The 12,661-nt window shown below is 45.8% G+C and overlaps 1 protein-coding gene across 1 annotated transcript in view; it reads left to right on the forward strand.

The window, feature by feature from the left end:
• The first annotated feature begins 6,592 nt into the window (after positions 1–6,592).
• Positions 6,593–12,661, forward strand: part of GK5 (glycerol kinase 5 (putative)) — a 38,643-nt gene continuing 32,574 nt past the window's right edge. The window contains exon 1 of the mRNA XM_018560363.1: positions 6,593–6,769. Within this exon, the coding sequence (XP_018415865.1) occupies positions 6,647–6,769 (123 nt within the window). The 5' untranslated portion in view covers positions 6,593–6,646. The remainder of the gene's footprint in view (positions 6,770–12,661) is intronic.

Consider the following 12,661-nt stretch of genomic DNA (forward strand, 5'->3'; position numbering starts at 1 on the left):
TCAGCTACACAGCATCATGAACTCATGTTATCTATCATCATTGCACGCATTGCCAGTTTAAAGAAGACTTAAAGGGGAACTATGAGGCGAGTGAAAGTCACTTAGCCTCATAGTTCGAGCCGATGTGTGACAATGAAACTGTCGCACGTCGGCTCAATAGATCGGGAAGTGAGCTAACACATACCGTCGCTCGCTCACTTTCCGATCCTGTCCCTGCAGAGAGCCGTGACTGTCACTCACCGCTTCCTGCAGGGATTCCCCCAGTCAGTGCTGGAGGAGTGGGGCGGGCTACAGCTGGCTCTGCCTCGAAATAGGCAGAGCCAGCTGTCACTCACGCAGCTGGGTGGATCCAGACAGTAATGTGGGATCCGTCCCGGCTGCGGCGTTTCAGTATACCGCGAGCTGTAGCTCACGGTATACTGAGCTTTGGGTGGGCATTCACCCGTTGGGTTTAAGGTATGCCGCCGGGTCCTCTCCTCTCTCGTATAACTGTCAAACTCTCTGTCCATGACTGAGAGCCCCAACTTTTCAAAGGGGGTGACACCAAAACATTTTGGTGTCACTCCCTCCAATGGTGTCACCTAGGTGCAGGTCGCACCCCTCTAGTGACGCCCCTGGTGTCGGCACCAATTCAGAGATGATTTGAGGATCTACAGATGAGTGAGACACAAATAAGATACATTTTTGTTAAGGTACTTTAATACATTTTTAAGATATAACACCTGAGGTTAGTGTCACTTGAAGTGAATTGGCTGCATAGAAGTGTCCATACACCATAAGAGACTGCTTATGATAAAGGTCTGCTCACAAATATTCAGAAATCACAGCTTTAGCAACAAAGAATGTCGAACATGGGGGGATGCCACCTAATCTGAAGATGTTTCACATAAACAATGGATATCAATGTAAACAGACTGCCCTGCTGTCACAGACGTGCCTGTACATGTCCACTGAGCTCGCCCATGTCCACCTGGTCTAAAGCCCTCACCCCCCGAGCACTGCCCGGACATCACAGATCACCTCACCTCCCGATCCAGGGCTAGAAGGCCGGGACACCCCGCTCAATCACCGCGGACCGACCACAAACCCCTCTCTTTACCTCACCGACCTGGCGCGAAACTGAACACCAATAACTGTGTCTCAAATCTCTCCAGCGCACTACTGTCACTTTCCGTCACTAGGGTAACAGCCCGCTCAATTCACATGTCCGCTTATAACACCCAGGGCTGTATTCTGTTTACCATACGCCGCCATTTTCCCGAAGACCAGACATCGCAAACCCCTTCCAGGACTAACCACAAAGCGTTTGTGTAATAGAATGTCTTACAGTCTTGCATTAGGGATAATTAATGTAACTGGCGTGCTAATAGTGCTAATTGTAATTTGAATTCCAACTGTAGGGTGTATTTAGTGAGACAGTATTAAAATGCCCCCCCAAGGGCCCATTCACATCAAAACGCTGTGCATTGAGGCTAGGTTCACACCTAGGCACTCAAGCTAGTGAGCTGTATTCGTGTGGTTGTCTGCGTTTTTGCTTTGAAAACCGCACGTTGTTGCACAATTTTCAATGCATTGAGATGTCTATTGGACTCAAATTGCGCGACAACCGCCCGAAAATAGCTCCTGCCCCCTTTTGCGGGACAGCCAATTGCTACCGCGCGACAAATGGCAAAGGTGTGAACAGCCTCCATAGACTTGAATGCACATCTCTGTTTTGTGAGATATCCAGGCCCGGATTCCCCACAAGGCCACCGAGGCCCAGCCTCGGTGCGGCAGGGCGCAGAGGGGCAGCAGCGTCTGTGGAATCCCCCGGCGCCCAGAACATGCAGTTCCGGCCACCTCCTGGCCTTGGGGCAGCAGGGAGAGTAAATCTGGCCCTGGCGATATCGCACGGATTTAGCCTGTGTGAACCTAGACTGAAACGTATGTGTTTCTGTGTGTGGAGGAGCATTGCATTACCACTTTTTGTGCGTTACAGTTATTTGGGTGCTGTTAAAGCCATCCATACACTGTTACAATTTTGGCAGATTCACAGGAATAGGGCCGAAATTCAAGCAGTGGGCAGCCCTGCCTGCTCAACAAAAGTCAATACTCAATTGACTTTTCTGAAGGAGCTGGGCCTAAAATTGTAGGCCAGACAGTTACTGACAGAAAGGTATTCTTCTGACAGAAGCGGTTGCCAGCTGTCAGAATACAATAGCCCGGCAGGGAGATTTATCCATCTGTGCTGTTTGAGAAGAACCCTGAGATTCAGGTAAATTTGAGTGTAACATGAAACATGGTCAGAAAGGTGAACTTTGCATCACAACATATGTCTACAATACATTGCGTTAGTGTACATTATAAAACAAGTCATGATACTCATTTTATAGCATGTATCCCAGTATAAGGGAGCACTAAGGGCAGAATCACACATACTTCGGTTGTGGGGTGTTAATGCCAACACAAAGACAGAAATTGCACAGCGTCTCTTTTAGAATACAACTGGGTATTGGGTGCTGAATGGTACTGTACAATAGCCTGGGGGGTCATTCACAAAGAAGGGCAACGCAATTAGACATGTGCAATTCATTTAGTTCAGAATTGAAATTCGTACGAATTTCTGTAAATTTGGACATTCTGATGCATCCAAATTTACGAACAACAGAAATAACGGATCTGAAGGAATCCGAATGTTTGATAATGAAATTCGGATACATCTGAATTTCTTTCGGAAACAAAACACAACAAACGGGAGATGTAATTTACCGCTCTCTGGCTTCTCTGACTTGTATGTCAAATGAAAACAAAGTAACACAATATTGTTGCACAATAAGAAGCTGAGAGACCTATGTTATTCTGTAACAGTTTCTGTAAGGACACTTCATCCCCAATGTAAAGAATCTGACAGCTGTCACAGAATACACAAAAGTGTATAAAGGAGAACTATGAGGTGAGTGAAAATCATAGTTCGAGCCGACATGTGACAATGAAACTGTCACACGTCGGCTCAATAGATCGGGAGGTGAGCGAACACATACCGGCGCTCGCTCACTTCTCGATCATGTCCCTACAGAGAGCCGTGGCTGTCACTCACAGCTCCCTGCAGGGATTCCCCCCCTCCAGCGCTGTCTGGCGGAACGGACGGGGGAGGGGGCGGGTACAGCTGGCTCTGCCTCTAGATAGGCAGAGCCAGCTGTCACTCACGCAGCTGGGTGGATCTCGACAGCAATGTGGGGATCAGTCCCGGCTGCCGCGTCTCAGTATACCGCGAGCTGTATCTCTCGGTATACTGAGCTTTGGGTGACAGTAGGATGCTAGTTTGTGAAAAGCCCTGGCCCCATAGTTCACCTTTAACTCTTCATAGAATAATCATAATTTTAAAAAAAAGGAATGTAAGGAGGGACCCCTTTTAAAAAAAACAAGCAGTGTGCAGTTCCCGAGAAATTCATACCAGACCCTTTAGGTCCTTGTTGTTTGGGCGGCTTGATTGTGATTGGCAGGGAAAATGGCTTCCCAGCCAACCGGGAAAGCGGGCGGCGAGTAATGACCTGATTGGGCGGGAAGCCGGATCGATGTTCAGGAAGCAGGGCAGTGACTAATGACCCGCCTCCCGGTTTCCTGATTGGCCACATACCTAATAAAAACTGTATTTGACTGTGCTAAATAGCGCTTCTCATTGGTCAGCGTGGTCACCTGCAATTTGCTTGCAATTTGCGAGCGAAATTAAAAATGCTTAGGGCTGGACTGCGGTACGGGGTACAGATAGTACATCTGTACTGGTGGTGGGTAAGGACTGTTCGCCGAAAGGTAAGTATAGAAGGGGGGGGGGGTTTAACTTTTATTTTTTTTCATTTTTATATATATTATTATTTTTTTATAACTTTATTTATTTTTTATTATTTTTAACTTTTTTTCCCCTCTTAATTTTATTCCTATCACATATGGGGATTAACAATTCCTTATGTGATAGTTTGGAGGTGACAGGTTCTCTCTATGGAAAAAAGATGTTCTGTGCAGTTCCTGACAGCTGAGATAGGTGGCGATGTGATTACAGCGCCACGGTCTCAGTGATAACACAGAGCAGACGAAGAACAGACGTTCTTTGTCTGCTCTACGGGCTCTATGGTGAGCTCATGTGCCGTGGTCACGGGTCCCCCAGAGAAGCGGGGGCCCCCGAAAGCCACGGCGGCAGGGGTCGGACACGATTTCCGCCGCTCCTTTTATACAAGTGATCTGATCAGATCACTTGTATAAAAAACGAGCGGAGGCCCCACACTGTACATTTAGCTCTGCTTGTCCGGAGCAGGGCTAAATGTACAAAAAAACTACTCGCCGGCGCCCGAAACTGCTTGTCCAGGGCGTCGGGCAATAGGAATTCCACACCCTTGCTGAATGTATCCTAAAAGAACCATTCCCAAAGAGGTCGACCTGAAAAAACAGTTGAGGGAAAATGAATTTCTCCTGTTGCCCAAGCCACCAGAACACCGTTCAAGAGAATCCAACGTTTCCAGGAGTGTCAAAAGCCTTGCTCCTCCACAGTGCTCGGTGTTTACACTGTGCCTCATAATGACGTGGAGGTCAGCATGTAGCTTGGGTTTGAGATTCATGCTGACACTGTCCTTCCTTCTGGAGGGTGGCTACTTTTGTTCCCCATGGTCTCTGTGTGTGTTGTAAAATAGTCACCGCTCCAAGCTCGCTCCCGTGATGGACTACAATCTCACGTTTAGTTTACTTATTGGTATTGAGATTGTAGTCCATCATGAGAGGGAGCTTGGAGCGGTGGCTACTTTACAACACACACAGGGACCATTGGGAACAAAAGTAGCCCCCCTCCAGAAGGAAGGACAGTGTCAGCACCAATTCAGAGATGATTTGTGGCTCTACAGCCGAGTGATACACAAATAAGATACATTGTTGTTAATAGTTAAGGAACTTTAATTCCTTTTTTTAAGATTTAACTGCTGAGTTTAGTGTCATTTTAAAGAAGTCTCATGAGCAATGAAAATGAAATTCAGGTCTATAGATGTGTGATGAAATACCTGGATGTTGAAATGCTGAACAATTGTGTAGGAACTCTTTTAATTTTTTTTCTCTCCCATTACTACTCATTAGCTCCTCTCCTGTCAGAAACCTGATTTGTGGGTCTTCTTATTGCTGAGGACAGTCCTCTGTATGTGTTCTACTGGGAATTGCTGAACAGACCTTTCCCCTGCATGACTAATGATTGATCATTTCTATAATGGAGCTCAGCTTCTGCCCCCTTTGCTGGTCTTGGGGAAGTGCATGGTGCCATAGGGGAGTGCTGTCAATCAGGACTAATTATAGATATTTGTCTCTTAAGGTGGCCATACACTCTACAACCATCGCAAGACTTTAGTCTTGCGATGGTTGTAAAGGGATTAAAAAAACGTACGATCTGCCTATCTTGGACAGGCAGATCGCACTCTCGATCATCGCAAGCCCGCCCTCCTGAAGGGCGGGCTTCCGATGACCGCAATGCTGAACGGGCAGTGTGCGCGTGCGCACACCGGCCCGTTCAGCATTTATCTTCCGAGCACCGTTCTAACCAGCCGAGAATCGTACGATTCCCGGCTGGTTTTCGAACATGCTGGTTCGACAGAAGACGTGCGACCGTACAGTAGAAACGGTCGCACGTCTCCGTTCACACTGCTCGATTATCGTACGAAAACCCGATCGCATACGATTATCGTACGATAATCGTGCAGTGTATGGGCACCTTTAGATTTCATTCCACCATGAAGGGAGGTGAGGAGTGCCGCCCGTGTGAACGCAGCCTTCCAGAGCATTGTGGTTTTGACAACAGTGGGAGGAGAGGGGAACACTGTTGACCACACTAGTTCTGTAAAGCACCCCCAAAGCACCTATCAAAAGAGGACAAAGTGCTACATGCATTTTGTCCCCTGTGGGAAAGAATAATCAATTTCATTTAAAGTAGAGCTGAATCCAGCACACTTTGATTCAGCTTTGGACAGAGTAAGGGAAGGTTATAACCACTGTCCGCTTTTATTTTTGCCATCTGTGTCCCACTGGGGAGATTTCCTTTCACTTCCTATCTGCTAACTACAACAGGAAGTGAGACAAAAACCCTCCAAAGAGAGGGAAGTCCCTGGTGGTGTCCCCACTGGGAAATTTTCCATCTATTCCTGTTCTGGTGACAACCTAAAATTCGGTATTTTCTTCCACTTTCATTGATAATGGTAACCAGGACAAATATAGAGAGTGTGAATCTAATGGGGACACAGAGAGCAATAAAACCATACAGGGGTTCTAATCCCTCCCCACTCTATACAAAACAAAACAAACATTTTGATTTTAGTTGCACTTTAAAATGAGATTTCTTCTTGTGAACTTGACCTTGCCCTGTTTCACTTATACCCCAATTTATGTATACCAGCCTTTTTCGTTTGGGTGGATTTGTGGGATAGTTCTCTCTAAGCACCTGAGCCAACAACCAGCGCTCAATTATAGATTGCCCTAAATAAATATGGCGGCTCCCACGTCACTCACTACCCTTGCCAGTAGTAAACATGGCCGCTCTCATTAACAAGGACTTCGCTTACTAGGCCCCGCCCACAGAAAACATGGCGGCTCCGCCCTGGAGCAGTAACCAGCCTCTGCCAAAGAGGAGTCTATCATCCTGAGGATGGGGTCCGTCAGGAACGGGTACCGGGAGCGGCTAGTGGTGGCGGTGGATGTGGGCAGTACGATCATCCGCTGTCATGTGTATAACTCGGCCGCCCAGATCTGTGGCAGTGCGGAGGACAAGGTGAGTGCAGGGATGTGTGATGGAGGGCGATGCAGACATGACTCTGTACCCCGATCTATACGGATCGCTGGGATAGCGCACGGTACATCGCACACCCAATGTCCCTGATTTCCAGGGACAGTCCCAGGACGGTCTATGTGGAAGTAAAGCGAGGCTTAGCAATACTTTCAGCAGGTTTAGCAATGATTTCCAGGGAGGGAATCGAAGGGAAATGTATCAAATCTAGAGCAGACAAAATCTGGAGCAGGTTTGCATGGCAACCAATCAGCTTCTCTCAGCAGTTTATTCAGTTAATATTTGGAAATAAAATATAGAGGCTGATTGGTTGCCAAGAACAGCTGCTCCCAGATTTTGTCTGCTCCAGTTTTAATAAATTCCCCTCACTGTATTTGTAGATCCATCTGGAAGTGAAGCTGAGATCTGACATATAGGGGTTAGGGAATACTTTTACTATGACTACATTTCCAGGGACACGTGGCTGTCTACCTGAAAGTGAGGAAGGGGTTAGGAATACTTTGCACCTTTCATGATTTCAAGGGACAATCCCAAGATGCAAAGATATATTTGCACGTTAAGCTGGGGTTAGGCATGCTTTCAACTTTCCATGCTTTCCAGGGACAGTCCCAGGATTTAGCTGGCCATCTGAAAGTGAAGCAGAGATTTGACATGCATGGGTTAGGAATACTTCAATGTATATGGTTTCCAGGGACAGTCCCGGGATTTGTAGATCTATCTGCAGGTGAAGCAGGGGCTGGGCATACTTTCAATGTTCCATGGTTTCCAGGGACAGTCCCAGGATTTGTAGATCTATCTGGAAGTGGAGCAGAGATATGACATACAGAGGTTAGGGAATGCTTTCAGTTTTATATGAATTTCAGGGACAGTCCTGGGATTTGGCTGTCATCTGGAAGCGAAGCCAGGGGTTAGGAATGCATTCAACTTTCCATGGTTTACAGGGACAGTTCCAGGATTAGTAGATCTATCTGGAAGTGAAGTCAGGGGTAGGAATACTTTCAGTCCTATATGATTTCCAGTGACAGTTCCAGGATTAGTAGATCTATCTGGAAGTGGAGCAGAGATTTGACATACAGGGGTTAGGGAATACTTAAGTCCTATATGTTTTCCAGGGACAGTCCCAGGATTCAAAGATGCAAGTCTGGAAGTGAAGCCAGACTTTTGCATGTTGTTAAGGTAGGGTAGGATAGCTTCCAGGAGACTTCAAGCCCACTAATGCCTCTGTCCTAAAATCTGATTATTTTTATATAGATGTATTGCCCATCTATCACTTTATAGATGGATTGCCAAATGTTCACATGCTTTATGTTATGGAGGAATCATCAGGAATGTAGGACAGCCTCATTTAGCTTAAGGGTGACTGTAGCAGCGGGTGGAGCTGGGAATCCTGGGGGAAATGAGTCACCCCCGAGGTTCCATAGATATAAGAAGTCAGCATGTGGGTATATTTGCAAGCCAGATCTGAAGCAGCTCTTCAAAGTTCACCTCCAAGTACATGAAAAGTATTTCTTTGCAGTGGGGCTGGCCCCCCGCCTTGCAAGGGTTAGCTTTATGCCTGGGGGACAGAAAAAGCTGTTTTACTTACCTGTTCCCCGCTCCCACCAGCTCTCTCTTCCAGCTGTTAGATCAGTCCCTGCAGCATGTTCTCCTCTTTCCTCCGGCGGTCTAAGGACCGCTGATATCAAGTACAATGCAGGCTCTAGCTCTGTATTGTACATGAGGACGCCAAGGGAGAGCACACAGCTGAAGAAGAGCGCATTACACTAGAAGAAGAACACTAAAGTCAGGATAGAGGCGAGTATTGGACCGGGTGGGCTGCACTCCGGAGGTTGAGGGCATGCCTTAAAAGAAGACTTGTTTCAGTTGCCATTTAAAGGAAATCTTTATTAAGAGAGAAATGGAGGCTACCATTGCTACTTCTTTGTCTGTTTGCTTCTGGTTTCCACTTTGTATTCTTACCTAGAACAAACATTGAAATATGAATGTCTGATGTTAGAAATACACATGCTTGTATCATGCTTCAAACCTTATTGAATCCAGTTGGTCAATGCACTAGCCCAACAACTAGCATCCTCAGAAGTGGATTGACAGCCCCCATGTATCCCTCAAGAAATCATTTTGTTTATTGTTTTTCCTTTTTTTCTCCTGTCCATCCAAGTCTTAGTTTCTTAGTAGATAATCATAGTCATAAGACTGGACATAGAACCTAGGAGAGACACCTGTCCTTCCCGGCAGCTACTTGGTAATTATTATATTTTTTTAACCAAAACCGTCCCTAAACGCATCAAAAACACGGCACAACCCACTGCACTGCGTGTGCAGAAACCTGAACGGATCTGGTCTGCATTTGGTGTGAACAAGGCCTAATAGTCCTTAAAGGAAACTTGTAACAACATTAAATCCAGCAAACTCAGAAAGACACTGTACAACATGCATCCAAAGATGCCCGATCTTACCCGGCAACTGCTGCCAATTCTTCATTTTGGTCATGTCAGTGCATACATGAATGTTGTGAAACCTTGCGCCACCACTCTAATCAAGTCAAGCAGCAGCTGGAATCTGTGTGATCAGATATAATATAAAATTGACAATGAGAAAGCCGCACTGTATGAATTAAAATCAGATACAACTGATACTAGCCGACGTAGCCGTGAAACAATGTGATACAATATAAAAAGAATATCAATATAAAAACACGTGTAAGTATTGCTATAATAAATGTAGACCTCAGTGCAAATATTATATTGTTACAAAAACATCCATAATCGTGAGTCTTCAACAGTCTGTTATAAAATAGAAGATTTAGAAGTGGATGAAAGGTAATCTCAATCTCCTGTGACCGTCACCAGAGAAATCTTCTGGAATGCACCTCACCTTTAGCGGAGAGCCATCAGGGTATGTATGTGCTGTTCCTCTTATTAGAGCCAGGTGCTGTGTGCAGTGCCGTACCAAGTAGCTCCCGGGAAGGACAGGTGCTGCATGTGATTAGAACGCAGCCCCCGTCCTTCTCTATGGGGCTAAGCGGCCGTACGCCCCCCTACACTAGAAACCCCTGCTGGCGCCTGAATTCTATAATGATTTGTCCATGCTATATTAAAGGGTTATTACTATAGGGTAATGATGATCAGAGTCTTCCTCAGTAAAGCCGTGTCCTTCCCCATGTCCACAGGGACCTTCATATCCACTCAGGACCAATGGGGCATTCTGATCCTCCCAAGCCCCTAATCATACCAGCTCAGTTGTCGCTGTTATCATCTCTGACTTAGATTCAGGGTTCCAGCAGTCTACCTCCTGAAGAGACTGTTTGTGAGACCTCATAGTCTCCTGCGTCACCTCAGATTTGGTAGAGTTGTGTAAGACCTTATTCATACAGTGTGTTCTACTGATCTGGAGGATCTGCTCTGCCAGGCCTTGTGGAGTTTTTTGGGCTTTGGGCTTTTTTTTTCTTTAGTTTGCTTGTTTTTAGGGCTCCTACAAGTTCAAAAATCTTTCCACTAACCCACTTTTTAATGCATCCCTGCATAAGGAATTGCAGCAGCCTAAAGAGTCCTGGGCCCCACTTGAGTGTGACTGAACTTTTCCCCGTTGTGAGGGAATTTGTTAACTGGTAGTCTACTCCCACCGTAGATACACCACTGATCCACCTTAACAGGAATATGCCTCCATGCCTGGTGCTTCAGTATAGCTGGAACAGGTCATTCCTTCTTCATTGGAATGAAGTCATTCTTCACCACATTTACTAAGCCAAATAAAAGTTCCTGTGCAAAGTAAAAATTTACTTTGCAAGTGAATATGTTCTACTGTAGACCCTGGAGCAGTGCAGACTTTTGCTCATATGGTAAGAGCACAATCACAACCAGGAGAACGCCTGTGTTACTGATAACCTAGTGTGTCCAGATATTTTCCATCACAGGCACTGATCAGCCCATATATTGACTGCATTTGTACTAGAGGTTTCATTGTGTTTCTGTGCGCAAGTGTTTAAGGTAATTGTACCCATAGTGTATGAGTGCACTATCGCAACAACACAGTTGTGTCCTGTCTGTAATGCCTTTTTTTTGTTTTGTTTATTTGTACTTGGTGATATTTTCAGGACAAGCTTTCAAGGTGTCTGTAAAGGTTCACATTCATCCAGGTCATGGTATATCTGTAAAAAAATTAATTAAGGCAACTGGACTTGCTGTATTTTTCTTCAAGATGTTTGGCTGGTCATCTGACTAGCTTTTTAATTCAGGAAGCTAGTTGGCTGACCAGCGAAATGTCTTTAAGAAAAATACAGCAAATCCAGTTGGCTTGATTTTATTTTTTTACAGATAAGCTTTCAGGGTGTTCACCTTTCTTGTAAGGTCTAAGCACTGCTCATAGACCTTTTGTGTATCAGCACTGCTTTGACTGCAAAGGAAGGGTGTAGGTGGTGAAAACTTGTCCTACAAATGTTTGGTGCAAATAAAATAAAAAAAAAACGGACAGGACTCAACTGTGTTGTGTACAAGTGTAAATCAGGTCTCCTCCCTACACTCAGTAATCCAAGACGACAAGATTAGCCAAGAGTAAGGTGAAGCTATTGTGATACATTTGCAGATAAGATAGAGATTGGACTATGTTCATGTCATCCTATACTCCCATCATTCCCTGTAATAGATAGCAACGTGAAAATCTCAACTTGTTTTTAAAACGATCTGCTCTAAGTTCAATGATTCTTGCACTAATATTTGAGTAAGCAGCTGAGCAAAAGCATCTCGATAAGAAAAAAAATATGGGGGTCTGGTTAAAAAGCCGACCGGAATGCTGAAAACATATTGGGCTACTGGAAGTGTAAATAACTGCTGACCTGCAGAAACGTCCCTATTACTGGGGAGGGATCAATGTGGATCAATTTAGAAGTGTGTTCAGGTTTAGTGGAGAAAGTAATGTTGGAAGATGTTAATTCCTGGTGCCCAACCTGAGGCTTGAGGGCTGTATGCCACCCTTTGGTGCTTGTGTGTCCCTCAGAACCCAGCAGTCATTTGTTGGTGTAGGAGCATGGATTTGTAACGGAGCTATCATGTCAGTGATCTCTATCGGCCTCATGTAAAAGATCCTCAGCCTCCAACTGTCCCCTGTCTCTCTAACCACACATGTAGCATGACTACAGCCTATATCTCCTCAAAGACCCCATTCACGGGGGGCGTGGCCGACTGAGGTGGAAGATGGCCGCATAGGAGAAGTGCTCCGGCTCCGTATCTGCAGCAGGACATAGTGACACGGCACTAGGGAACGTCAGCACTTGATTTTCGTCTTCACATCTTCCTTAACCATCTGAGAAGAAGATGAACAAAAGAAAGCACAAAGGCGGACCGCGGAAACTGACGGATTTCTTCAGGACAGCGGCGCCTCAGGGCCGGCAGAAACATGCTGCCATCCTGTCCCGTGCAGCAACGCTGTCCTCCTCAGCCCAAAAGAGCGGGAACGGAAAACAGCCTACGACATCTACTACAGCCCTGGATGACAACTCAGGCAGTGCTGGATCATCTAATCAGGGCAGCCCAGAGAAACATAAATCAAAGAGGGCTACCCCAAACTCCAGAGAAAGGGAGGTAAGCGGTGACTCTCCTTCCACTAATGACGACATAGCTGACATACCTGATGATCACAATAAATTACTGGATGCATACCCCACATCTAACCAGCCAGTTATGGACACTAACTTAAAAGATATGCTCCTGTCCCTCCGTAATTCACTACATGAGGACTTTACATCCCTCATTAACAAATGTACTGAGGAAATTAATGATTTGGGAGACAGGGTGGATTTCATGGAAAACAAAATGGGCGACTACGCAGAAGCGCATAATGAGCTTGTGGATGCCCATAAGACTACGGCAGAGGAGATCCCCC

This window comes from Nanorana parkeri, unplaced genomic scaffold, assembly GCF_000935625.1.
Source record: "Nanorana parkeri isolate BGI_ZX_2015 unplaced genomic scaffold, ASM93562v1 scaffold452, whole genome shotgun sequence".
Classification (NCBI taxonomy): domain Eukaryota; kingdom Metazoa; phylum Chordata; class Amphibia; order Anura; family Dicroglossidae; genus Nanorana; species Nanorana parkeri.